The sequence below is a fragment of the Alexandromys fortis genome, unplaced genomic scaffold (genome assembly GCF_014885135.2).
Source record: "Alexandromys fortis isolate MF-2015 unplaced genomic scaffold, M_Fortis_MF-2015_v1.1 scaffold_8_9099976_23576923, whole genome shotgun sequence".
Classification (NCBI taxonomy): domain Eukaryota; kingdom Metazoa; phylum Chordata; class Mammalia; order Rodentia; family Cricetidae; genus Alexandromys; species Alexandromys fortis.
The window spans coordinates 10,930,510-10,956,981 of NW_026067899.1; the positions used below are offsets into that span (position 1 = coordinate 10,930,510).

The 26,472-nt window shown below is 43.9% G+C and overlaps 1 protein-coding gene across 1 annotated transcript in view; it reads left to right on the plus strand.

The window, feature by feature from the left end:
* Positions 1-26,472, plus strand: part of LOC126488921 (lymphocyte antigen 75-like) — a 115,433-nt gene that overhangs the window by 79,462 nt on the left and 9,499 nt on the right. The window contains 1 exon segment of the mRNA XM_050122792.1: positions 20,593-20,703. Within this exon segment, the coding sequence (XP_049978749.1) occupies positions 20,593-20,703 (111 nt within the window).

The window sequence follows — 26,472 nt, forward strand, 5'->3', positions numbered from 1 at the left end:
GAAGGAAGGAAGGAAGAAAGAAAGAAAGAAAGAAAGAAAGAAAGAAAGAAAGAGAGAAAGAAAGAGAGAAAGAGAAAGAGAGAAGACAAGCAAGCAGTTTGGTGTTTAATGGTGGGTTTGGAATTCTGTCACAGCTATGAAACAATATTTAATCTGTACAGGATTTAGTATCTTACACACAGTTTACTGAATAGAATCAGAAACAATGGCAACTGTCACATTTCTCTTACAATGTCACACTGGATTCCAGGCCCGGATTACAGAGGCATAGCCATCCTGTTTGCCGTGCTCAGCGCCTTAGCACTCATCAGTGGACTCATTTGGTTCCTCGTGCAAAGAACCCATTTCCGCTGGACAGGCTTGTCCACTGTTCGCTATGAACATGGAGCCAATGAAGACGAGGTGATGCTCCCTTCGTTCCACGACTAACTTCTTCCACAAGGTTGTTCACTGGCACCAATGTTCCAGAAGAAAGATGGGCCACTCAACATTGTCCGGCAATCAGTGTTTACTCTGTTGCAAAGTAGAAGTCTTAGGGCCACTTTTAGTTGGCGAGTTGCTCTGCTGAGGCGCCACGATTACGTAACCCGCTAACCGCCATGCTAATTCCTCCAGAGCAGAGAGGACTTGGAGCCAAATGGACGTTCAGATTGTTTACAGGGGGATACATGTAACTAATGTGAATTTCCTCTGTAAGAATGCCGTTGCTAAATAGATATGTGTATGTCTTAATAGCGTTTTAACAGCTTCACAGAAAACTAAAACTGTCGATATTACAAAGCTCCACATAGACCTTTTTAGTTTACATGCCCATCACACCAAATGCAAACTTAGTACTTCTGGCACAAAGGACTACAAATAAGATCAACGATGTTTCAAAGTAGTCTTTTATGGCACTGGAGCAAAATACTTAGTAAGGTATACTTTTTGCACAGAAAATGGAACCTCTTGGAAGATGTGTCTTGTGTCTTATATTATTTCAAAGCTATTTATACCAATATTAATTAGTTGTAACATTTTCTGTTTATATATAATTATTCATATTCAGTGGGTTTTTTTGAAAAACAGTTTAATGTGGGGTGTTACTGTTAAATTGACTAGGCATGCTGTATCAGCATGTGTTTGATGATTTTCTTTTTTACAAGCACCCAACTCCAGATGAGATTTAAACATTTACAGTTTATATATTTCACACAGCACATCAACTTTTGATGAATGTGTTATTTTGTTGGCTTTTTTACCAAGCAAAACATACAAGCAGTCTTTGAAAGGTGGTGTTTGCTAACTTTGTATTTGTAAAATGACAGCTTCTATGATGTGCAACTTGAAACTTTGTGATTAATATGGAAATATTTAAAACCCCAAATGACTAGGGGAACATTATTTTGTGGCTGTATTTTCCACTTTAAGACCCGGAATATATTCTTACAAGCCGTGTCCACTAAATAGGGTGACTGTTTTATCCAGTGTTTAATTCATATTTATACTTTAGAATATTTTTGTACAAGATCCAGATTTATTTTGTTTGAGGTGTTTATACTATCATAAAGTTGTAAATAATTTCCTAAGACTGTTTGTTTTAATATGGTCTATAAATGTCCTAATTATTTTTATTGAGGAGCCTTTTAAAGGATCATTAAGAGTCTCTTCAAAGAACTAAACCAATGCAATGTGACTACAAGGCCTTGCCAAGGCTGATGCCATGGTAAAGTTGTCTTGCCTTTTAAAAGTGTTGGAGTTGATCCTTGCATGCAACGCATCTCTGAATTGATTGTATACCATGTCTAGGATGATGAGAATGTGTCCCGCTATTACAAGTTGAGGTACTGAAGATTTTCAAGCACTATTTAGAGAATAAATCCCTATATCTCTAAATGATTTTATTCTCCTTGGCTCAGTGCTTCTCTTGTGTGTGTGTGTGTGTGTGTGTGTGTGTGTGTGTGTGTGTGTGTGTAGCACATGCACACGAGTGTATAGGTGCATGCTTCCATGTGCACTTGTACAGAGACCAGAGGGCATCAAAGGTTTTTCCTCTATTGCTGTCTGTCTGTCTGCTTACCTGGTAAACTGGAAGCTTGCCATTTGTCAGAGAGCTCCAAGGATCCACTGTTCTCTGCCCAGAAATGTTGGAGTCTCAGAACTCCAGCATGTACAAAGCATGTACATCTCTTTACATGGCAGCTGGGGATTTGAACTCTGGTACTGAGGCTTGCTCACTAAGTACTCCTACAGAGCCTTCTCTCAAGCTCTCATTGTGTCTGTCATCATCTCTCAGCAGGGCTCCCATCTGCGTTATATTAATTTCTCATTGTTTGTGCTCCTCTTAGAGGATCCTTCGTACTTGTTCTCTCCAAGTTCAAATGCACAGTTCCAACGATGATCTATTGGATGATATACTTGAAAACTCTTCTCAAAAAGTCTAGAACTGCCCCCTAGTGGTTCCTTTTCCCATTTCCCATTCCCAGATATCTCAAAAACTTAAGGCAACCCATCCCAGCATTTTCTGGCTAACTAATTCAGTTACTACATCAGGTCTGGTCAAATTTGTCTCTTTAAGCCAGACACCTAAAAGGCAAGTCAGTGGTCCCAATAAATAAGCATAGGAAACAAATACAGAAGCGTTATCAGCATTCACTCCCTTCCTCCCATCCCTGTCCTTAGACAACTGCAAAGTTTCCCTAGTAAAGGGCTGCTGTATTGTTTTATTTTTGAGACAGGGTTTCTCTGTGTAGCCCTGGCTGTCCTGTAACTGTTTGAAACCAAACTGGCCTCTAACTTAGATCTACCTGCCTCTGCTTCCCAAGCCACCATGCCAAGCTAAAGAAAAACAGATTTTTTTTTTTTTTGGCTGTATTCTTAGTAAGCTCCATGCCTGACCCTTTGCTGAGATTCTTGTGGAGGATATTGAGATCCCTATTCCTTCATCTCAGGCTTCTCTTCATGCTAAAAACCCCCTTGCAGAAGCAGAAACCCAATTGCTATTAATTAGTGAAGAAACTGTATCTCACTTAGGAAGATAAATTTGAATTAGTTCTCAAAAGAACGCCTTTTCAAATTAAGCCTTCATGAAAACTCTGTGTCAGAAACATAGACAAACATGGCTGTGACAGTGCACAATGTCAAACTTCATTGACGATTAGATCACAAGGCCCAGCAGTTTCAGAGACATGTCTGCTTCCTTCATAGTTCTGACGGAGGCAGACATGCGTTCATCTATATCAATCTCAATTTTTTAAAGATGCATTTTGTTTTTATTATGTGTATATGTGTTGGCATATACAAGTGAATGCAGGTGGCTGCTGAGGCTAGGATGGGGTCTTGGATTCTCTGGTTTGGGTACTACAGACACTGAGCTTCCCAACAGGTGCTGGGAGCCAACCTCGGGTCCTCTGAAAGAGTAGCACATAGCCTCTGAGCCATCTCTCCAGCCCCTGACATCTACTAACTTGTAGATCATCTATCCCACATTACATAGTGTTATCTACATATCTGTATGTATGTATGTATGGATGTATGGATGGATGGATGGATGGATGGAAGGATGGAAGGATGGATGGATGGATGGATGTTACAGAGTGGTTACAAAGGATCCAAGAGACAAGATGTTTCAAAAAGGCCTAAGAAACCAAAGCCCAGAAGCCAGGCAGATGATGCTGGTCACATGTCCACCCAGTGCACAGTCATCCTCATCCTCAAAATAGTCCACAGCTGCTTGTGAAATAGAGCCTCTGAGGTCAGAATACATCTGAGAAAACACTGCTTTACACAGTGTAGAGTGACTTAGAGGGGACCAGCCTGACCTCAACATAAAACCGATGACCGGTGCACTCAGCTCTAATTCCCCGAGTGTTGAATTAGAATGTATCTACACCTCAGCGAGTGTTCATACATTTCTCTCTTTCCCCCAACTAAGTTAATCACAAGCAGGGTTTGAGAAACTAACCCATTCACAAGCCGTTATTATATTAATATTAATTAATATAGAGAAGGCATAATTTTTGTCTCTAAACTAGAAACCCAGAAGTCACCTGTAAATCCTTTCTCATCTTCCCAGTCCAGCAATTTTCTCAGTTTTGCCTGGACTTCTCACAAGAAGGGCAATTGCCGGACGCCAACTATTGTATTTCAGATCTTTGTCAATTTCCCCCCTGGACCTAATGCAGATTGATAATCATTCCTGGCCAAGTAGTCTTTTTTTTTTAATATTTATTTATTTATTTATTTATTTATTTATTTATTTATTTATTATGTATACAACATTCTGTCTGTATACTTGAAGGCCAGAAGAGGGCGCCAGACCTCTTTACAGATGGTTGTGAGCCACCATGTGGTTGCTGGGAATTGAACTCAGGACCTTTGGAAGAGCAGGCAATGCTCTTAACCACTGAGCCATCTCTCCAGCCCCCCCCAAGTAGTCTTTTAACAGAAGATAGCATCAAGTTGGTACTTATGAAACAGCAGAGAACTGTTAGCCATAGGAGAATGTGGCAATTGGGAAACCTTTGGCCATCCTAGCTGGTGGAAAGCCAGCAGCAGAGTGGAGCCAGAGTCCAGAGGGAGTGAGCGGAAAATAAAGAATTGGGAAATGGGAGAAATTGAGAAATATAAGGAAAGTATGGAAGTATTTTGAGAGGATCTATTCTGAGGAAGTTGTTTACAAAATCTGGTGGAGATAGCCATAGAAGGAGAAGACTGGTCCATGGTAGGTTTAAGGGCTCCCTCCCTCCCTCCCTCCCTCCCTCCCTCCCTCCTTCCTTCCCTCCCTCCTTCCCTCCCTCTTTTCCTCCCAAAAGAGATGAAAAATAAAGGTTTGTTTCTGTAATGATAAGGACAGAATACAGGGACTTAGCTGTGCATGCTACACAAATGTGTTGCTACTGACCTAGAAGCCTAGGTTCCTTTGGAAAGGCTATCACTATGTGGCCAAGGTTGATCTCAAACTCCTTATCCTCCTGGTTCCCGAGTGTTCAAAGTACAAACATGCATCATCATGGCAGGTCCACGTGTTTAGAAGACAGAAGGAAGGAAAAACTCAGTTTCATAAAACAGTGCGTGATGCAGAGGAGACAGAGAGAGTCATCAATGGGGAGAAGAGGATGCAAGAGGGGTGGTTCTCAAATCACAGAAAGAGGAACTGGGCTGGCCTGTGATGAGGAACCATGTCTTCCTCTCTGAGGCTACAAGGGAAGTGCTGTAGATAAGCATTTAAAGATGTTTGTCTCTAGCTGAGAGTTGACGGCCTCAGTTTTCTTGTTCAGCGGAATGCACTATGTTTTTAGGAGGAAGCAGACGAAGCCAAGTTTGAAGGTAGCAATAAAAATTTGGTGTATGCAATGAGAGGGATGGGAGAAGACAATGAACAAGGTAAAAAGGAAAGGATTGCAGAAGAGGGATCTAGGACTCGGATGCACTAGAAATGACAAATGTTGGGAGAATGGACTTGCTCTTGCAGTCCTTAGTTGTTGCAGTATACCTGGCGGGGGCTGGGGGGATTAAGACAAAAGAGGCTCCAGGCTGAGAGCTGGGTGATACAGCAGAAGAATGGGGTGGAGACTGATGGGAATAAAAGGGAGAAATGGAAGGGAGCAGAAGATAAATGGAATGAGACCAGAGAGGAGATAAGCTGGAGAGAAAAAGTTAAAGTGGGAGGTATGGAGTAAAGAGGGGAAGATGCGGAGTGATCCAGAAAGATGGTTTCCGTGGATTCCACATCGTCCCACAAAGGCAATAAGTAATCAGTTTCATGTCTGAGCAAGAAAAAAGAGGCAGTGTGTACCAGAGTTGCCTAAGGGAAGAACATGCCTTCCTTTAGTTCAAATGATAAGGCAAAACCCCTGCTGAATAAGGTCACAGCTTAAATTAAACCAATTCATTGGATCGTCAATTCTAGTCCATATCTAAGATGTCTTTGAAAATTAGTTGAATAGAAACTAATCCGCATTCATAAAAATGCTTTGGAGCCCAGGGTGGCAGTGAAGAGAACTTTCTCAGTTGCGCGAGTCCATAGAACTGTTGGATAGTTAGCGGGCAAAAGAGCCCAAACTCAAGATGTTCCCGTATTTAAACACAGAATAGTTTTAGAAGGATTTGCTGTCAGTGTGAATGTAGTGCATGAACCCTTTACTGACTTCTTACTAAGACTGAAAATAAACGAGAAGCAAAGTCTTGACTCTGGGCAAAGAGGCTGAGCCTGGAGTGCTGGGAGTAAAGACCCGCCCACACTGTCTCTAGCGCTTTGTGATGCCCCCTGTAGGTCCTTTGGTGAATTGCATTCTGTATGCATTCCCACCAGCAATGGGCTGCTGCTCCACATCTTCCCACCCGTGTGTCATCGTTCTTTGGGATTTGAGTCATTCAAAAGGTAAATGGTAGTGTTTAGTTTTTGCTTTAATTGGCAGGCCATTTAAAGCCGTCTTTTCCTCAGCTTGTTTTTCTGTCTGCTCATTTCCTTGAGAGAGAAGTTTTTTCTCTTTCAACTTTGCCTAGTTTTCACTTGGGTTGCTTGCTTTCTTTGTATTGAGTTTGACTTTGATTTTGTACACCATTGACGTGAGGCTTACCCATGAATCCTTGCTTGGTTCTAGCTCCTGTTTCTGGTTCCAGATATAACCGCATCATTTATAAAAGCATAGTTTAAAGAATCTGCTTGTAATCCCAGCGCTAAGGAAGTAGAGGCAAGGACCCTAGTTTGAATCCAGAATGGGATACATACATAGCGAGTCCTATCACAGACAAGCAAATGTACTTTAGAGCACGTTTTATTAATTCTTTGAGAATTTCATACAGTGTGTTTTGATTATATACATCCGCTCTCTCCCACTTCTTTTCATACCTACCCACTATACCCTCCCCTCCCTTTCCACCCATTTCCTTTATCTTATACCCACACCCACTGAGTCCAGTTGGTGTTGCCCTACCATTCTTGGGAGCGAGGCCTGCCCTAGGTTGTGGTTGACCAACTGGGGCGGGAGTCACATCACTAAAGAAAATGGCCTCTCCCTTTCTCAGTACGTATGGACAAAGCAATAAATCTTCACGTATCAGAAAAGCAGCATTGTGCTCTCCCTTAGGGGCCTATGACCTATTTAGCCACAGGTTCTTGGCCCAGTGCCAGGGATGGGTCCCATCTCATGGAGCGGGCCTTATATCCAGTTGTAAAGTGGTTGGTTGTTTCATAATCTTCATGCCACTGTTGCAGTGGTAGGCATAGTTTGCTAGGCCCATCGCTGTAGCTGGCAGGATTTGTGTCTGGATGGGATAGAGGTGTTACCCACACCACTTCTCCTCCAGCCATGCATAGAGCAGGCATCTCCCAGCACCGTGAAAGCTAACTGGTAAGGAAAAGGTTTCCAGGCTCGTACCACCTTGAGTCCCCCAAGTTTTGTGCCTCTGGGATGTGGTGTCTTCAGCCAACAGTGGTTTACCAACAAGTTCTGAAGATAGCCAAGACTTAACTCATGGGGCTCTAAGGGACCCCAATGGCAACAGTGAACCAGCCCACTACAATCACCTCCTTCCCAGTCTGTTGCTCTGGGCCTCTAGAGGACATCAGGACTTTTCTGTTTTGGTAACACTGGATTTTCCCTGAGTTGAAATCGGTTGAAATGAGTTGAATTGCATTCCAAAGCAATGCAATTCTGAATCTGCCAACTCAAGAAGTAGCCCAGTCCTGGTATGGGATTTTTTTTATTTGCTAGGTTGAGGTGTCTTTCCCTCTTGCAAGGTAACGCCATTAAAATCCCCCACCCCACCCCGCATAGTAGCCAGTTATCCCCCCCACAGCCCTTCCTTCTAGCTCCCATTCCCATTAAGCCCTTCCTGTTCCATTATTCTGCTTTAATCTTGATGATAGTGCAACTAGTGATGAAGACGTTATTTTCCTAAGAGACATAGTTCACTGGGAGGAGCTTGTGAAATAGGAGGTTCTGGCTGCCGACACCACCTTCAGCAAATGACCAAAGTACATCACACCTTGTCCCTTCTGTGGGACACTTGCCAAAATGGCACAAACTGAATTCTATCGAGAAGAAACATCAGACAAACCCAAATTGAAGGACATTCTTCAGAGTGAGCAGAACTTTTCCGGGGCAATTTTTTTTGTGTGTGTGTGGGGGGGGGGGGGGGGGAGGGTGCTGACAGGCAAAGAGCCGCGGAGGATAGTCCTGGACTAAAGACATTGAAGAGACATCGCCTATGACCTATAAATGTAACTTTTGTTCCTGGATTGGGTCCTAGAACAGAGGCAACTGTCAAATGCCACAAGCTCTACTGTGTTCCACCATTGGTCGTTTCCCGGTTCTGATCATTGCCCCAATGTTATGTAAGATGCTAATATTTGGAGAAGCTGGCTGAAGGGGTTACAGGAATTTCATTTTGCAACATTTTAGAAAGTCTGCGATTATTCAGTCCAAATGAAAAGTTTATCTTTAAAAGAGAGAAGTTGGAGCCTGCAGCGCGCAGGCCGCTTGGGACTCTGGGCGACCCAGCCGTGCGACCCTGGCCTCCACTCCCCCGCCTCGAGTGGGAGGCGTCGCGGCGGAGCTCAGAGCTCCGCACGCCCGGCAAGCGCCGCCCCCGGCCCGCTCTCGGCGCCGCGCAGTCATGCCCCACGCCGCGCACTCCACGCTCCTGCTGCTGAGCCTCGCCACTGCCACCGTCGCGGGTAAGCCACCCCTGCCGCGCCCCCGAGGGCGCAGACTTCCCGCTCCCACCCCGGCTGGTGTCTCACCCGCCCCTCATGCCCTGCGCTCAGATCACCCCGCACCCATTTTTCTGGCTGGGTGCCTTCCGAGAGCCCGACCCGGGGCAAAGGCCAAGGCGGAGGACCTTCCTCTTGCTTCCACCGTGTCTGCGTCCTCAGCTCCGACTCCCAAGACGGTTGGCTAGCTAGAGGGCAGAGGAACTTAGAGTCCTTGGATGGGTGGCCGCAGGGAAGAGATGAGGCCTGGGGGTGGAGGGAGGGAGGAAACAGGCCCGGTCCCTTGGCTGGTGGTCAAGTTGTTAAAACAGCAAAGTTCAGCCGAACAATCCCTCATCAAGAGAGAAAAGAGGTCAGCCTTGGAAGCCACTACAAAGCTGTCCTTTGGTCGGTTGGTTATACCAGTGACATCTGAAAAAATTAGACCTAATTAGTTACTTGCAAAATAACTCCTGAGGAAGACAGACCGTTCCACCCACCACGTGTTTTTCTTTAAAGGAGCTTTCCGTGGAGGCATGGCGAAAGTATGTTAGTGGGGAAACTCTTTCCAAAAAACACTATCAATCGACCATTTCCGAGAATGAAAGAACAAAATAAACAAGCCCTAAGTGAAAGCGTGTGTGGGCTTCAAGAGCAGGATTGTGCGAGAGATTTTCGCCTCCTGGATTCTGCAGGGCTTTTAAATGAGCTTCTTTATGAAGCCTGCTGCCCGCGGGGAATGTTTTAAAGGCCCTGGCTGGTGGAGCCCCAACTTGAGCTCGCCAAGCTCTTTTGCTGGGCTCCTGGGGATCAGCTCTTAGGACCACTTAGACCATCGCCACCTAGCTGAGAAGCAGAAGCAAGATGTGCAGTTTTACACCATCTGAGTGGCATAGGTTAGTTCTGGCTACGGCTGTACTAGGATTTCTGTGACGTCTGGGCCGATTCTGAGTCCTCCTTGGGCACCCCCTTGTTAAATCTAAGCCATCGGGAAACCCTCTACCCCCCCCTTAGCTCAGTCTCTACAGTTCCAGATCAAAAACAAAAAACTACTTTTTTTTTTCCACCTGTGAGATGGTACATGGGTAAATATGCTTGTTTTGCAAGCCTGGTGACCTGAGTTGATTCAATCCCAGAAGCCATGTAAATGTAGGAGGAGAATAAGAACTCCACGAAGTTATTCCCTGACTTCCCCGAAGGTACACTGCACACATACACATGTGCCATACACACACACACACACACACACACACCACATTCTCAGCCACTCTGGAAAGATACGGCGTTTCTAGATTTTGGTATCATCTGTGAAGCTGTTTTGGACAGAGTCTGGTCTGGACAATTCAGGTTTGCAGAGAGCTTTAGGTATAGTCCATGGCGAATAAATTCACTCTGCTAGTCAGGCGACTTGACTTGTTAATGTAAAGATTAATGTCAAACTGAGCACGAGCACTTCGCTCACTAGTTAGCCAGCTTCTCTGGAAGTCAGCTGACTGGAGATGACATCACTTCATAGAGCTGCTGTATGTATCAAGGGAGAACCCTGTCTCAAACCTAGTACCGGCCTGCGAAATCCTGGTCTCTTTGCTTTTGCTCTGATCATAAAGCATCAACGGAAAACATCCTAAGAGTGCCACGCTGTTGCTGTGTATGGTTACCAAGCACACTTCCACTCGTGATGGAGAGAACTTATCAAGACTTAGAACTAGCCGAATGGCCAGACCTCGCTCCTAAAGGAACCTCAGAGATCCAGCATAAAGTCTAAACTTAATGCTGAAGTGGAAATCATTCTTATTTTCTCTGTTACGCTGGAGTGTATCAGTGAAAGTGGGCTTGTTGGTTTTCGTTATTAGCTCAGAATTCACAGTGGCTAAAACCTTGCTTTACTTGCGAAGGTTCCGAGGCAGACCTTGATGGAGCTTCTCTGGCTTGGGTTTGTTTGTTTGTTTGTTTTATGTGAACACCGCTAGGTCTCTAAGCACAAGTTCTTCACCCACCGGGCCACCTCTCCAGATCTGGAGCCTCTCCGTAACTGCATTTGCACACAGGGATGTGCCTGGGACTACCGGGTCAGTGATTTCCCATGAGTGAGACGGGAGGAGTGAGCATAAGTCACCCTCTGTGCTCATCACGTGGGGCAGAATCTCGGTCTCTGATTTCGAGCGGCTGTGGTGGTTTGAGGGCCCCGCCTTCCATCTGATGCCATCTCACTACCCTCCCTGCTCTCCACTGAGTTTCTCCACACCGACCTGGTGGGAACTTCAACCTTCTGTTTCTTCCATAGAGGCTGCTTACCCGGCTGTTGTTGGCACAGTCATTCCGTCCCCTACCATTTAGACCTGTGTTATTATGTCATATCCTAAGGCCTTCCCCAACACCTACTCTTCGTTACGGTGTTTTCTCTTCAAAGCTTTTCCGAGTGTACTTTGTCTGTCTGTGTTCTTGGCCATCACTCTCTTCCCAGGAACAAACTATTCAACAGCAGGAAACTTACTGTCTGGATGGGGTTTGTTTTATTTTTATGTCTCTTGAAACTTTATCTTGTAATAAGATGATGAAAATTGGATGATTGAAAAAGTATGGGGGAAGCCGGTCGGTGGTGGCGCAGGCCTTTAATCCCAGCGCTCGGGAGGCAGAGGCAGGCGGATCTCTGTGAGTTCGAGGCCAGCCTGGTCTACAAGAGCTAGTTCCGGGGCAGGTTTTAAAGCTACAGAGAAACCCTGTCTCGAAACGAAACAAAACAAAACAAAAAAGTATGGAGGATTAAGCTGCATTGTGGTCTCTTTCCATCTGTGTCGCTCCTGCCTGAACTTGTAACTGGATTCAAAACATTTGCAACCCGTAAATCTATAAAGGCCACTTTTCTCAACACCGCAGATGGGGCAGTTCTATTTCAGAGGAAATTATCTCAGATTAGATATAAGAATATTTTTATGAGGACTGGAGAAATGGCTTAGCAGTTAAGAGCACTGGCTGCTATTCCAGAGGACGCAGGTTCAATTCCCAGCACACATATGGCAGCTCACGACTGCTTGTAACTCCAGTTCCAAGGGACCAGACATTCATGGCAAAACACAATAAACATAAGATAAAAATAAATTAAAAACAAAGAGATTTGCTTTAAAAAAAGAAAGTTTCTATAAATTTTAATTTTAGTTTTCCCAACAAGAAGTTGAATTCTCAAATAGTTATTATTTTAGGATTTCTTTCATTGTTGAGAAGCCTTTGAGAATTCGTTGCTGTGTTAAAAATCAATGCTGCCACTCAAGGAATGTGTTCCACTCTGCGTGGCTGGGTAAGCATCTAGACCAAACCCAGATGTCTGATATGTTTGATGGCTAAAACTCCTATAGATGGCTTCCGGCACAATACCTCACAAATCCACCCAGATAATAGAAGCCAAGTTTGGCTTAAAATGAAGTCAAGAAAGAACAATTTTTGCATGATTCATGTCAGACTTGTGATGGATATCCATGATATCTAAAATATCACGGGATGTTTTGGATTTTGAGGAGAAACCAGGAGATTTAATCCATTAAAAAAAAATGGACCGATGTTGCCCAGTGAGAAAGGTACAGATGACACACGTCTTCTGTGGGTAAATGTCATAGCAGTTCTTTGAGGATGGGCATAGTGGCAAAGGCTATGGTTAATTGAACATCCGGGCCTCTGTTCCTCCAGGGCTCACACGCATGTAATAGACAGCGCCCTCTTGCCTTGCTGAAATTGGCCTGCGGTGGGTGAGTGAGCATTAATGCGAGAGCAGATAGGTCCTCACGCTTGCCTTGGTCATACAAAATCCACTGTGGGGACAGCTTTTCATTCTTCTAGGTAGGTAGGTAAGGCAAGGGATAGATGGATGGATGATGGATAGATGGATGGATAGATAGATAGATAGATAGATAGATAGATGAATAGATGATAGATTTATATAGATAGATTTATAAATAGATAGAGGATAGGTAGATATGTAGATTTATATAGAAAGATGATGGATATGTAATAGATACATGCATAGACACATACATAGATACATACATAGATAGATCTATACATAGATGCATACATAGATACGTGCATAGATACGTACATAAATACATAGGCACATATATACATACATACATACATAGAGAGATAGTTGGCAAAATTTTCTTCTATGGGTGCTGGCTCTCTGGAAGATTCTAATATAATAGCCAGTAGGATATTCCAGAAATGAGGGAGTGTGACAACCAAGCCTGCATTCTGTGAAGCTCGTCACTTCTGCCTTGCACCACGGACCCCTCACTCTTGGGAAGCCGTCTGCTTGATTAACTTTCTCATTGCTGGGACCTAATATCTAGCAAGAACAACTTAGCGAAGGAAGGATTTGGGCTCCCAGCCTGAGAATAAAGTCCATCATGATGGCAGGAGTGTGAGGTTGCTGCCCCTCGCGTCTCAGTAGACCAGAAGACAGAGAAAAGACAAAACTCAACCCACTTCTTGCAGCTAGGCACCACTTCTAAACGTTCCACAACTCTCCAAAACAGAGCCCCAGCTGGGGACTGAGTCTTGAAACACATATTGCTCAAACCAGGGCATTCATACTTGGTTTCCGTAGGCTGGTGGCCATCTCATAATGCAAAAATGCACTCAGCCCAACTTCTAGCTTCCTCATAGATTCACGTTCCCAATGCTGTTCTTGAGATAAACTCTTGGCTTTGAGTCCCTGTGGTATAGAAAAACAGTCCTATGTTTTCAGTATACAGTAGCACCGAATATCTCTCATTTTTAGATGAAAGGTAGCAAGGAAATGCTGGACTGAAACAATACTGAACCCCAACAGGGCAGGCACCAAATCTGCACCTCCATGTCTGGCAGCTGGAAATCCAACATCATGGCAACAACTGGTCTCCAACAAGCTTGGGCAGCCCTGTCCCTCCAGCCTACAGCTCATGTGACCATTCCCTTGAAGCAGCTGCCCTCAGTGTCAGCAGCTTTTGTTGGTAGATGTGCTGTAGGCACCTCCAATATCCCAAGAGGGCAAGCGCAACCTAGGCTCCACCTTCATAGCTCCATGCATGGACTCTGACCTTATCACATATTTCCTGGCTCTGGTAGCTTCCTGAAATACTGGCACAGTCCTCCATGACTCTCTCTTCAGCTTGTGTCTTTTATGTCTACAAAAAAACAGCACCATAAAGGCCATGGCAAATTCTACCGCCAGATGAGAGCCTGGCCCTCTTTGACCACAATCTACAGCAGCCTCTCTGTATCTCCCGGGCTGAAGAGAACAGAATACTTCTCCAGGCAGCTTGGCTGCCCAGAATGTTTTTTTGTTCAGAAACACTGTTTCAAGTGAAAGTTCTTAAAATGGATTTGCACTGTTATAGCCTGGTGACTCAAAAGATTGAGTCTTGCTTTTAGGGCACCTTTCCTACTGACTCCATGAAAAGTGTGTGGGTGGGGAGGGCTCCTTATTAACACTGACCTCGTTAGCCGTGACTGGTTCTATATCCACACCTGCCTTGGCCCAGCTTCTATCCCAGCCCCTTTCCATTATTGAACTGCACATTTCCCATACCCTTGGGCTTCACTTCCTACCCACTGTCACTGGAAACCTAGCCAAGAGCAATTAGCAGTACGACCACACCACAACCTGAAAGCCATGTCGTCCTGAAATTTTTCCTACCAAACAAATCAGTCTTCTGCTTTTTAATTTCCCCTAAATCAAGTTTTTAGGATGGAGGCAAAATGAGGCCAGTTCTTTGTCAGATTATAAAGCACCATGGGTCTCTGAAACCACATGATCACAACCTTTCTGCCTGTACTTCCTTCATCCTTCCCTACTCCGACTGGGATCACCCTTTAAGTACTGCTTAAAGCATTCTAGGGCTTCTCTAGCCTCTAGCTTCAAATTCCTCCACTTTTCCTCCTAAAAACCTAAGAAATATGGTCAGGTTTCTCCCAGGAGCAATGACCCCAATTCTCATGATCAGTTTTATGTATTAGTTACTGTTCTCACAGCTATGACCAGACACCTGATTAGAGCAAGCTAGGGGAGAAGTCGTTTGGTGCAGTTTGAGAGTTGACTCCAGCATGGCAGGAACGGCATGGTGTAAGGATGGCTCGTGACTCTGGTAGCAAGAGTGTTTGGATGCTTGCTCATTTCTCTGTCCAGAAGGCATAGAGAAGACAGGACAGGAAAGATCCACACAAAACAATGCCACTTGCTTGAGGATTAAGTGGTCGAACACATGAATCCATAGGGGCCATTTCACATCCAAATCAAGATATATAGAGCCTCTACAGTGCTGTGGTGAGAAACTGAGGTCTCCAAGCCACACCAACTCACCATTCATAGGAATCCGCCTTCTCAGGACCGGTATTCCAGTGTAGTTGAGTGTTGAGCTGGCTGCTGCCCTAGCCAACACGTTGACTGTGTCTGCACAGGAAAACCCCAGCCTGACAACCCAAGTAAGCTGCTGCTTCCAGTTCTTTACCAGAGACACTAGCTGAGGTGCCGTTTCTTGCTTTAAGCTGATCATTTGTTACACAGAGGAAGATCGCTAATACACCACCTTACACAGTTAGCTCCAGTTTGACGTAAGATAGAATTACATGGGATAGGGCATCTGGGGATTATCTCGATGGCATTAATTGGGGTAGGGAGATTTACATCTGTTGTGGGTGGTCCCATTGGTTCCTTACTACGACTGTAGAAGTGAAGAAAGGCTAAGAGGTAGCAGACATTGATGGCTCTCTGCTTTCTGACTTAAGGGGGCCTTGAGTACTAGCCACGGCACCCCCTCAGGGCTCGGAATAGGACATCTATGGGCAAAAAAATTAACTCAAGCACGTTACCTCCGCTTGTTCTTTATTTTTCACGGGAGGGGAAAAAGTGAAGAGAAACAGCGATCTCCACGAGGTTTTTAGTTCTTACAGATGCATTTGGAAAGACAATATCACATGCATTTTAGGCTCACGGAAAGGGGCAGGTAGAACCTGACAAAGCAACGCTCCAGAACAGGTGACACCTGCCAGGGAAGAGCCAGCATCCAAGGGGAAATATCTGTCATCCCAAGCCATTAGATAAAGTTACTAAACGTCCCTGAAACTGGATTTCACCCACACCCAGACCTGTCTGTCTGGTAAGGGTGAGGCAGGCTACCTTCTTGCTCAGTGCCCGTCTTCTATAGAAATTTCTTTGTGGTGTGTTAGCACATAATTTTGTGGGATTGACTCTGTGTAAATTTGACTGTTAGCACAAAGGAGTGAGTGTTAATCACTCTAAGGCCCCATGGTGTGGGGGGGATGGAAAGAAACTGGGGCAGAGGACAGCCTAAGAATAGACCAGAGATCCTGTTGGAGTCAGACTTTTCTCCACAACCTAATTGCTTGCCCAGAGCCATGCACCGCCTCACTCCTACGTGTGTTTTTCTGGGTTGTGCTCCACACAGCACAGTACTTGTTACTTAGGATATAATTAGATTTAAGGCCGGATCCCTGCTGACTCACAGCCAATAATCAACCGAGGAAATAGATAACTACAATAGAAGCCAATACTGAATGTGTTCAAGATGTCAGGTGGTGGTGCAGCCTCTTTTGAATAAGAATGGCTAGCTATGGGTCATGGTTGTCTGACCCAGTCTTATGCAGGCCTGGCAGGCTAGGACCCGCCAAACCTCTTGTAGCTTGTGTGCTTTTACCTCTTAATAGTGTTAGAACAGCAATAAAATTTCAACTGATTTGGGAGGAGACATTGTAACTATAGCATTCTCCAATCCAGCGCTTCCTAGAGTGAACCATGTAGGACGGCCGTGCAGAGAAGGCTCAGAAAGACATTGCTTGTTATTGCTATAAGGCTGTAAGCAGGAAGCCAGCAGCACATTCACCAGTGAAACAATGCACACGTTGTATAACAATGAGAGATGACAACCCACAGATACAAACTGCAAAACAAGTGACTCTCATACAAGTGATATTTGTCAGAAGAAGCTAGACACAGGAGTACATTGTGCCATGCCTGATTTTATTACTGTAAAGTCCAAAAACAAGCAAAATGGACCTGTGGTGTTCAAAGTTAGGGGAAATGATTTCGTTTAGAGAAGGGGTGACAACCAAAAGAGGATAATATTGTGTTTCTTCCTTTTGATGATGATTGGGTGAGTGTGTTCTGTTTTTGAAAATTTACCAGGGGCTGGAGAGATGGCTCAGAGGTTAAGAGCACTGGCTGCTCTTCCAGAGGCCCTGAGTTCAATTCCCAGCAACCACAAGGTGGCTCACAACCATCTGTACTGAGATCTGGCGCCCTCCTCTGGAGTGCGGGCATAAATCGAGGCAGAATGTTGTATACATAATAAATAAATAAATCTTAAAAAAAATGTTTTTAAAAAAAGAAAAAAGAAAATTTACCAAGCTGCATGGTTATGGCTTGTGCTTTTTTTTTTTGTGTACGCTGGGTTCGATGGGAAGTTTCCTTTTTAAAAAGAGTAGTAGTATATAGTACTGGCCAGTAAGGTAGATTGAGTTAAATTTGGAGCTAGGAGGAACTACGGGGTTTCAGAAAGGAGCAGATGAACTCGAAGTAAAGCCTCCAAAGATGGAAATAAACTGGTATGTGAAGGTGAAGAAGAGGATGTCTGCACTCAGCCAAGCGTTTTAAGTTCTTACTGTAGGTCCCTGTCCAAGGAAGGAAGACATCAAGAGTGACCATGGTTGGTGAAAGCTACACGTTTACGAAAATCTTGCCTCAGACTTTGTGCTTGGGTGGCTTGCACGCTTTATCTAACGTGAACAACAATAATCCGACTGTCTTAGCTAGGGTTTCTATGAAAAGACACCATGACCAAAGCAACTCTTATAAAGGGAAATGCTTTAATTAGGGCTGGCTTATAGTTCAGAGGTGTAGTCATTATCGTCACGGTGGGAAGCATGGTGTCACTCAGGCAGATGTGTGCTAGAGAGGTAGCTGAGAGTTCTGCATCCAGATCCAAAGGCATCGGGAAAAGAGAGAGACCTGGGCTTGGCTTGAGCATCTGAGTGCCCCTCCCAATTGGTCTATAGGAACATTTTCATTCAAACCACCATACCCACTAGGTAGACATCCATCCTTTTATCCCCCAGAAAGCGCAGGAAACCAGATAAGCAGTCCAAGATGAAATCCTTTCCCTTCTGACGTCTAACGCTTGCTCTGTCTGCTCATTTGCATCGACAACAAATGGGGGCTTAGGAGAGAAAGAGCTGTGTGGTGAAACTGCAGGTGAAAGCTGGAAGAAACTTCACTGCTGACATCTCAAAGAAGGCGATCCAGAAAAAGGGTCTGGTCCTCCCAGGATGAAAAGATGCTGAAAATGGTTCACGGCCTGAAAGTAGATTTAAAGACATTAAAGTCTATCTTTTTTTAAAAGGCCACATGTTCACAGAAGGCGCAGAGGCATAGGGCGAAGCAGAGGTGGCTGAGTGCTGCTTCGCAGGAAGAGAAGCCTCCTGGCTGCTCCAGGACAGCCTTCCCCTGAGTGCCTTGTTTTCAGGCCCCCTCGGCTTTCCTCCTGTCCGTCTCTGTCATCTCCAACCCCTCAATCTTTCTGGATGTGTTTGCTTTGTTCACGCCACCAGGTTGTCGCAGCGTGTAATGCAAGTGTTTATAAAACAGTCGAAGACTGGCTAGATGGCTCAGTGGGTAAAGAAAGGTACCTGCCACTGCGCCTGAAAACCCAAGTCTGATATCATGAGCCCACATGGTAAAAGCAGAAAACTGACCCCTCCAAGCTGTCCTGTGACTTCCACTTATGTACTGTGGCGTGTATGCATGGATTTGTGCATGTGTGCATGGATTTGTGCGTGTGTCTTCGAGCACACACACACTGATAAAAATGTAGTTAGTTTTTTTTTTTTTTAAAAAAGATATCCAGGCATGGTAGCACACGCCTTTAATCCAAGCACTTGAAAGGTAGAGGCTAGAAGATCTCTGAGTTCAAGGCCAGCCTGGACTACAGAATGAGTTTCAGGACAGTGAGGGCTACATAGTGAGATCCTGTCAGCAGGGGGGGGGGGTCGGGATCCAGAAAACAAAAACAAACAAACAAAAGATAATAGGAAGAAGAACTACTTGTATATAAAATGAATTGTGTCTTAGGATACTTCCTCGTCCTAGAATATTTTTGATAAATTTACTATTAAAAGTGGCAACAGTGCTGGGCAGTGGTGGCGTACGCCTTTAATCCCAGCACTCGGGAGGCAGAGGCAGGTGGATCTCTGTGAGTTTGAAGCCAGCCTGGTCTACAAGAGCTAGTTCCAGGACAGGCTCCAAAGCTACAGAGAAACCCTGTCTCGAAAAACATAAATAGATAGATAGATAGATAGATAGATAGATAGATAGATAGATAGATAGATAGATAGATAGATAGATAGCAACGTACAACTCACACCTGGGGTGATGATTTAAATTGAAATAGGCATGAGTTTGTCCTAACTGACATATGAGTGGCCTGAATTAATGGATCAATCCAATATGAGTATGATGCATCCATCTTGTTCCTCTGGCGTCCTAGGGTGCTTCCTTTGGCCACATGGTAGCTAATATCGTCTAGCCAGCAGGTAAAGGTAAATATGGTGCGAGGAGAAATCTTGACTGATTTCTGCTCACCTCTCATCCTCTAGAAAACTGGCAAATAATCTGTTTTGGTGGCAGGGAGCTCTGTTCCGTCAGAGGCCGAGGTTAAGTAACAGGGGTTTTTGAGATCATAGTTTGACCTCGTGTACTGAACTCTGACCTTCATAGGAATGCTTGCTTCTATTCCTCTATATTAGATTGTAACACATACAGAACTTAAAACTGTATAGGTGAGATCGTGCCAATTTTATGTAAACTTGCAAGATTGCAAGAATATGTAAGCTTAATATTTTTTGTTCTGTTATCCACTAAAATTAATAAATCCTTTTGTATACTTCCAATTTGTTTCCGTGAAATCAAGTTCTTCTTTTTTGCATGATGATCTTTTGGGTCCTAGGCTTAAAAGTTCTATATCCTCATAATGAACAAAAGAAACTAAGGTAGAGATAGGGACAGCCTTCCTAAATAGTGGGAACAGAAATGCTAAGGTTCAGCTTCATAGAGCTATACCATCCCTATCATAAAAAAACTAAATTAAGAGCATACAGGGAGCCAGATGGGGGTGGCACACACCTTTAATCCCAGCACTCGGGAGGCAGAGGCAGGTGGATCTCTGTGAGTTCAAGACTAACCTGGTCTGCAGAGTGAGTTCCAGGACAGCCAGGGCTGTTACACAGAGAAACCCTGTCTTGAAAAACAAAACAAACTAAACAAAAACAAGCAAACAGAAAAGAACATACAGGGCTTGAAAAATATGGCTTAGTGGGAGAGCACATGACCAAGTGTACGTGAAACCCTAAGTTCAATTCCTAACCCCACCCCTCACACACACAACACACACACTCAGGAAGAAAATGAAAGAAAAAGAAATTGAGCATTAGCCTTGTTTGCTTGCACAGCACCAAAATTGCCTGGATATTCATAATCTAGATACTATCTTCTGTTCTTGCAAGTAGAATTTGAACAAAAGGGTTTTGCAGAACTCTTAAGACTTTAAAAACTATTGTTATATATGACAGAGATAGACTTCAGAGAAGCTTTAAGGTCTGACTCTGATTTCTTTGATAGCCAGTTGGTTTGGCGATGACACCTAATTTGCATGTCTGAATTGCTAAACAATCAACATGCCTGTAACTGCCCTGCGAAGTCAGAAGCGAATCATCGACACATTTTTTTTTCCTTCATGTAAAATGGAGGAAAATGAATTCCTTTTACCCTGGTTGATTTTTTTGTTTTAATAAAGGAAAAGACATGTGTGTGAACTTTTAATATGCAATATCCTTAGCATCAAGAACTCAGATTAATGTTATTTTTCTTTTCCTAGACTGCCCTTCATCCGCCTGGGTTCAGTTCCAAGGCAACTGCTACACTTTTCTTCGAGTTACCGTCAACGTGGAAAGCATAGAAGATGTCAGGAACCAGTGCATTGGCCACGGTAAGGACCTACTTTAGAAACAGTAGCAATCCTACTGTCTTTTAACTGTGCTCCTAGAGCTGATGTGCGGATGGTGGAATTGGCCATGCAGTTTCTCCCGGGTTGGAAGACAGTTGTTGGATAGCACTGCTCACGTTGGAGCGTCAGGACCATAACGACATTGATGTCTAGTCAGTGTGGGAACCATGAGAGCTCTGCATGAAAGGCACTGACTCTTAGAGTCAGATGACTGAGACCAGTGGTCCTCCACCTTCCAGATGCTGTGACCCTTTAATACCGTTCCCCATGTTGTGGTGACCCCCAACCATCAAATTATTTTCGCTGCTACTTCATAACTGTAATTTTGCTACTGTTATGAACCATAAAATAATTATCTGCATTTCTCGGATGGTCTTGGGTGACCCCTGTGAAAGAGGTCGCGACCCACAGGTTGAGAACCACTGGCCTAGCGCAAGCCTCTGTCCACTTCTCTCTGGCAGAAGAGAGACCTCAGGATTTATTGCACAGCATGCCAAGTATGGCATGGGAAGAAATGAGGAACTTTTTCTTAAAGAACCTTTACCAGTGTTTTACAAATTGCTTTTTTTGTTGGGCAGTGGTGGCACACACCTTTAACCCCAGCACTCAGGAGGAGGCAGAGGTGGGCGGATCTCTGTGAGTTCAAGGCCAGCGTGACCTACAAGAGCTAGTTCCAAGCGGAAAACTTAAAAAAAAAAAAAAAAAAGAAAAGAAAAGAAAAACAAGTTGCTTTTTTTGTTTCTCCTGGCCCAGAACATACCGTTTCTCAACAATGATATTAGAGCCAATCATTCTCTCTCTCTCTCTCTCTCTCTTTCTCTCTCTCTCTCTCACACACACACACACACACACACACACACACACACACCTTTTCTTGTTAGGAACATGGAAGAGAGAGGTAGGGGAAATGTCTAAAATCAGAGCTCTCCGTTCAACTTAGCTTATAAAAGTTGATGACATGCGGAGTCCATGGCACAATAAGATTGATTACACCTTTTAATACTTTGTGGGTATTAATATTTTGCCTGTATGTGTACAAATGCACCACATGTGTGCCTGGTGCCCAAGGAGATCAAAAGCTGCTGTCAGATCCCCAGGAATTGGAGTTACATATGGTTTATGAGCTACCCTGTGGTTGCTGGGACTTGAACCCCACTCCTCTGTAAGAACAGCAAGTATTCTAACCCTTGAGCCTTCCCTCTAGCCCCTATATTGCTGCCTTAAAGGAAAGTTAAATTTAAACAAGCTGAGCGCTCTGCATGTAAACAGACTTGAGTGCGTGGTTTTAAATGACGTATGATGAACTTGGTTACAAGGCTGAGTAAAAGCTCAGTTAGTCAAAGCCAACTACAAAATACATTTTCCAGAAAATTCATTCCCAGGGTGTCCCGTGCCTGGCCCCTTAAGCACTTCACAGTTTCCGTGGTTCGACCTATCATAATAAACCCATTGAGTGTATATTTATTCTTCTTTATCAAAATTAAATTCAGTAGTTTGTTCAAAAACCACACAGATTAATAATAACAGAAGCCAAGATTAGGACCTAGGCCTGGTGCTTATGTCTGCACGCAAAGTGCTCCTTTGTCCTTTCTCTCTCCCTCCCCCGCCCCCTCTCTCCTGTCTTCCCTTACCCAGGATCTGACAATGTGAGTCTTGGAAGACAACTGCCAACAATGTTTCTTCCTGGTTACTCACTTGTACCTCTCAGTCTCTTTGCCCTCCCCATGATTCTAGGCTGGTTGTTGTGACTTGCTTGCAACTCATGTGACATACTTGGACACCTATGGTCTAGACCGTACAAAGACTAGTAAATTTTCTGGAAGCCAAGAGAAGAAATTGATTCATGGAAGAGCGGGTAACTAGCTGTGTCAAGGCTGCTACCTGCTCAGCGGGGTGGGGGTCAAGAACTCATCTTCCTTGTCTCAGTGTGTGGGTGCAACCCTCATGGTCCTGAGTTCCTTGCTCATGCTCTCTCTCCTTCTGCTCCTGATTTGGACCTTGAGATTTCTGTCTGGTGCTCCAATGTGGGTCTCTGTCTCTGTCTCCTTTCATCGCCTGATGAAGGTTATTATTCAGGAGGATGCCTATATGAGAACTCAAGAACAATGGCAATGGGTTTTTGATCCTACTGCACGTACTGGCTTTGTGGGAGCCTAGGCAGTTTGGATGCTCACCTTACTAGACCTGGATGGAGGTGGGTGGTCCTTGGACTTCCCACAGGGCAGGGAACCCTGATTGCTCTTTGGGATGAAAAGGGAGGGGGACTTGATTGGGGGAGGGGGAGGGAAATGGGAGGCGGTAGCGGGGAAGAGACAGAAATCTTAAATAAATAAATAAATTACAAAAAAATAAAAAAAAAGAACTCATCTTCAGATGCACGGGTGTGGATGTCAGTTATGATGTACACAGAAATCTCTCTGCACCTCAGAACAAATTCCCAACGGAAATGAATTCCAGGAGAAAAGCAGGAAGGAAGGTTGGGCAGATGAATATCAGTAATTCATCCCTCGGTGAAGAATCCGGGGACACGAGAGCAACAGCTGTAGAACAATGTTACGCAGCAGGAATGAGTTTTATGGTGGCAGAAATAGCATCAGCTTCTCTGAATCCTATAATATGGTTCTGGTTCTTAATGTTCACCTATAATTTACTGACAATATCAACTCACTCTAAAACAAACAAACAAAAACCCGTGGGATTCCTAAAAGCAAAGTTAATGCTTGTTACATATCTTGGCAAATTATCTTCTTTGTATTCCAACTCCATAATGTGTAACAAGTTAGCATTATTTATTTTATAGAGTAACAGCAAACAAAAAGCCCCCCAAACCCCCAGCCGGCTCAGATGTTCATGTGTGTGAGTGTGGGCGAATGCAGAAGACAGCTTCCGGTGTGGTTCCTCGCCTTCCATCTTGTTCGACAGGGTCCCTTGGCCTGTGGGCTTCTGGAGGAGTCTGTCTCTAGCTGCTGTCCGCTCCTGGGAATCTGTGGTTCTATACATGTGCTATGGTATCAGCATTGCTGACTTCTGGGGATCTGAACTCAGGTCCCAACGCTCGTGGAAACAAGCACTTCATTCACTGAGCCATCTCCTCATATGGTTCAAATTTTCTTTTCTTGTTCTAAGGTATCTTGGACTTAGCCACCATAGCTTCCCTTGGCTCTCCACTGTGCTAATGGCTATTATGAAATTTCATAACCAATTTGATCATGTAAGCCAATATAATAAATCCTCTCACTTAAATAAAATAAAATAAAAACTGCAATTTCTGGAAACCTACTAGTACAACATTTTGGAAGGCTATAAAATTATACTAAGTATATTTAGTTAAAATCATATTCATTGCAGAAGGAATAAATGGAAATATACTTTTAGTGATTCTGTTGAAGGACCACAGAATTCCGTGTGTTTTGACAGGCCCTCATTGTGTACATAGGCTGGCCTGGAATGTCTGATCCTCTTGTTTCTGCCTCTTGAGTCCTGGGATTACAAGTGCATGCCAAGACTGCCTGGCCACATTGTACATAAACACATTTGTTTCCCCTTGAAAAGTTTATAGCTGTTAAATGGTGTTGACACGTTGGCTTTTAGCAGGGGGAAGACGTAATTTCTAATATGCCTATATGGGTTTATTTCAAGGCAGCTGGGTAGAACAGCAATTTTTTTGAGTCTTAAGAGATTTTTAAAATTTTCAAAAACCATTTTTAAAACAAGGCCATACCACATAGTCTATGTGGAAAGCTCAAGCTGGCTTCCTGCTCCCCCACTTCTCCTGCCTGTGCCTCCCAAGTCTGGGGCTACAGGCATTCACAGCCATGCCTGATGGCTTCCTCTTTCTCAACAATTCATAGTTCTTATATTTAGACGCAAATGTAGATTTCAGCAGCATGAACTATATTGAAGGCTGCAAGCCATGAAAAGACATGATCCGATATTAGCTCATTGTCAAGACTTTCCCCCTTCTATTGAAAATACAGCCTTTATATGTATCAGGTAAGCAACTATTTATTGTTCACAAACAAAACCCCTTCCTGGCTTCCTCTATGATGCAAATATATTTTCTTAAGCAAAGCAGATAAAACTGAATTTAAAACACTGAACAATTTTGTAGCCGGATTCCCATTGCTCATTCTGAACTCTTGTTGGGCTTCTGTTGAAGTAAGGAACCTATCTGGGAATTTTTAAGTTGCTCTTGGGTAGAAATGATATCCTTTTCTGAATTAAAAGTGTGTTCAAGGATGTGGCGTGAGGTTTTCAGTTTAATCTCCAGCACCCACCCCATCCTTAAAACATAAAGTCCTACTGATTTGATTTCTTAAAACTCTTTGTGCGTTTCTAATAATCCTATGTGTTTTCTTTAAAAAGCTCATTATTTCCACCCTACAAATTCCCATTTATGAATTAGAAATCTAACAATATCAGAATTCTTACTTTGGGCCCCGGTGGTGTTTTGTTTAGAATCATAGCTCATCATGCTAATTTGGGAAAATAGTACTGTCACACCGAAGTCATATCTTAAACCTGTTATTGGGGTTTATAGAAAGTATGTAACATTTACTTTAGGGGCTGTAGAGAGCTGTATCTGCAGTCTGCCCAGGGCTTAGGCTCATTTACTCGGTTTACAATGGTGTTACGTTCAGTGGAATGAGCAAGTGGTAAAGGGAAAGGCTGGTGAGCTAGAGCAACAGGAAAAACACTGACTGCCATGCAGGCCTGACGACCCGAACTCAATCCCCAAGGCTCATGGCTCTCACGGTGGAAAGGCACAAGCAATTCCAGAGTTGCCCCTACTCCACATGTGTGCTGTGGCCCATGTGCATATTCTCTCTCTCNACACACACACACACACACACACACACACAAACTGATTAAATAAAAAATGGTAGGCCAGGCGTGGTGGTACACACCTTTTGTCCCAGCACTTGGGAGGCAGAGCCAGGTGGATCTCTGTAAGTTCGAGGCCAGCCTGGTCTGCAAGCAAGTTCCAGGACAGCTAGGACTGTTACACAGAGAAATCCTGTCTTGAAAAACAAAAACAAAACAAAACAAACAAACAATGATCAACACTTCAAACTAAGCTGCCTATTGTAACAAATGCTTTCAATTTACTTTGTGTGAGAAAAGACCTGCATCAGAAAAAGAGCAAAACTATCAGATTAAATCTCATTAGGTGGTATTGCTGCTAGTAATGTGTTGTTAAAAAAATATTTTGCCTGAGCACATATATTCATTGGGGATTCAAGATGTCATTTAAGAGAAGGAAAGTGTCTTATTTGCCAAGTACAATAATTTAAGTCTTTATAATAATTAATTAGATCACAGTGCTTAAAATATTAAAGCTCCATTGGCTGCAGAAAACAAACAAACAAACAAAAAACCCCCGCATGGTCAGGCCTATCACAACGATAGCCCATTCTCTGATATGTTCTTAGCAGTGGGACAAAATACCATGACCAAGGCAACTACAAAAGAAAGGTTTTAATTTGGGGCTCATGGTTCCAGAGGGATAGAGTCTATGACAATCGTGGGGGAGAACATAGCAGCAGACAGGCCTAGCTCTGGAGTAGTAGCTGAAAGTTTACATCTTTATCCACAAGCAAGAGGTAGAGAGCTAACTGGGAATGCTATGGGCTTTTGAAACCTCAAAGCCCACCCCCACTAATCCTTCTCAAATAGTTCTACCAACTGGGGACCAAGAATTCAAATATATGAGTTTGGGGGGGGGCGTTTTCAGTCTAACTACCACAGTTA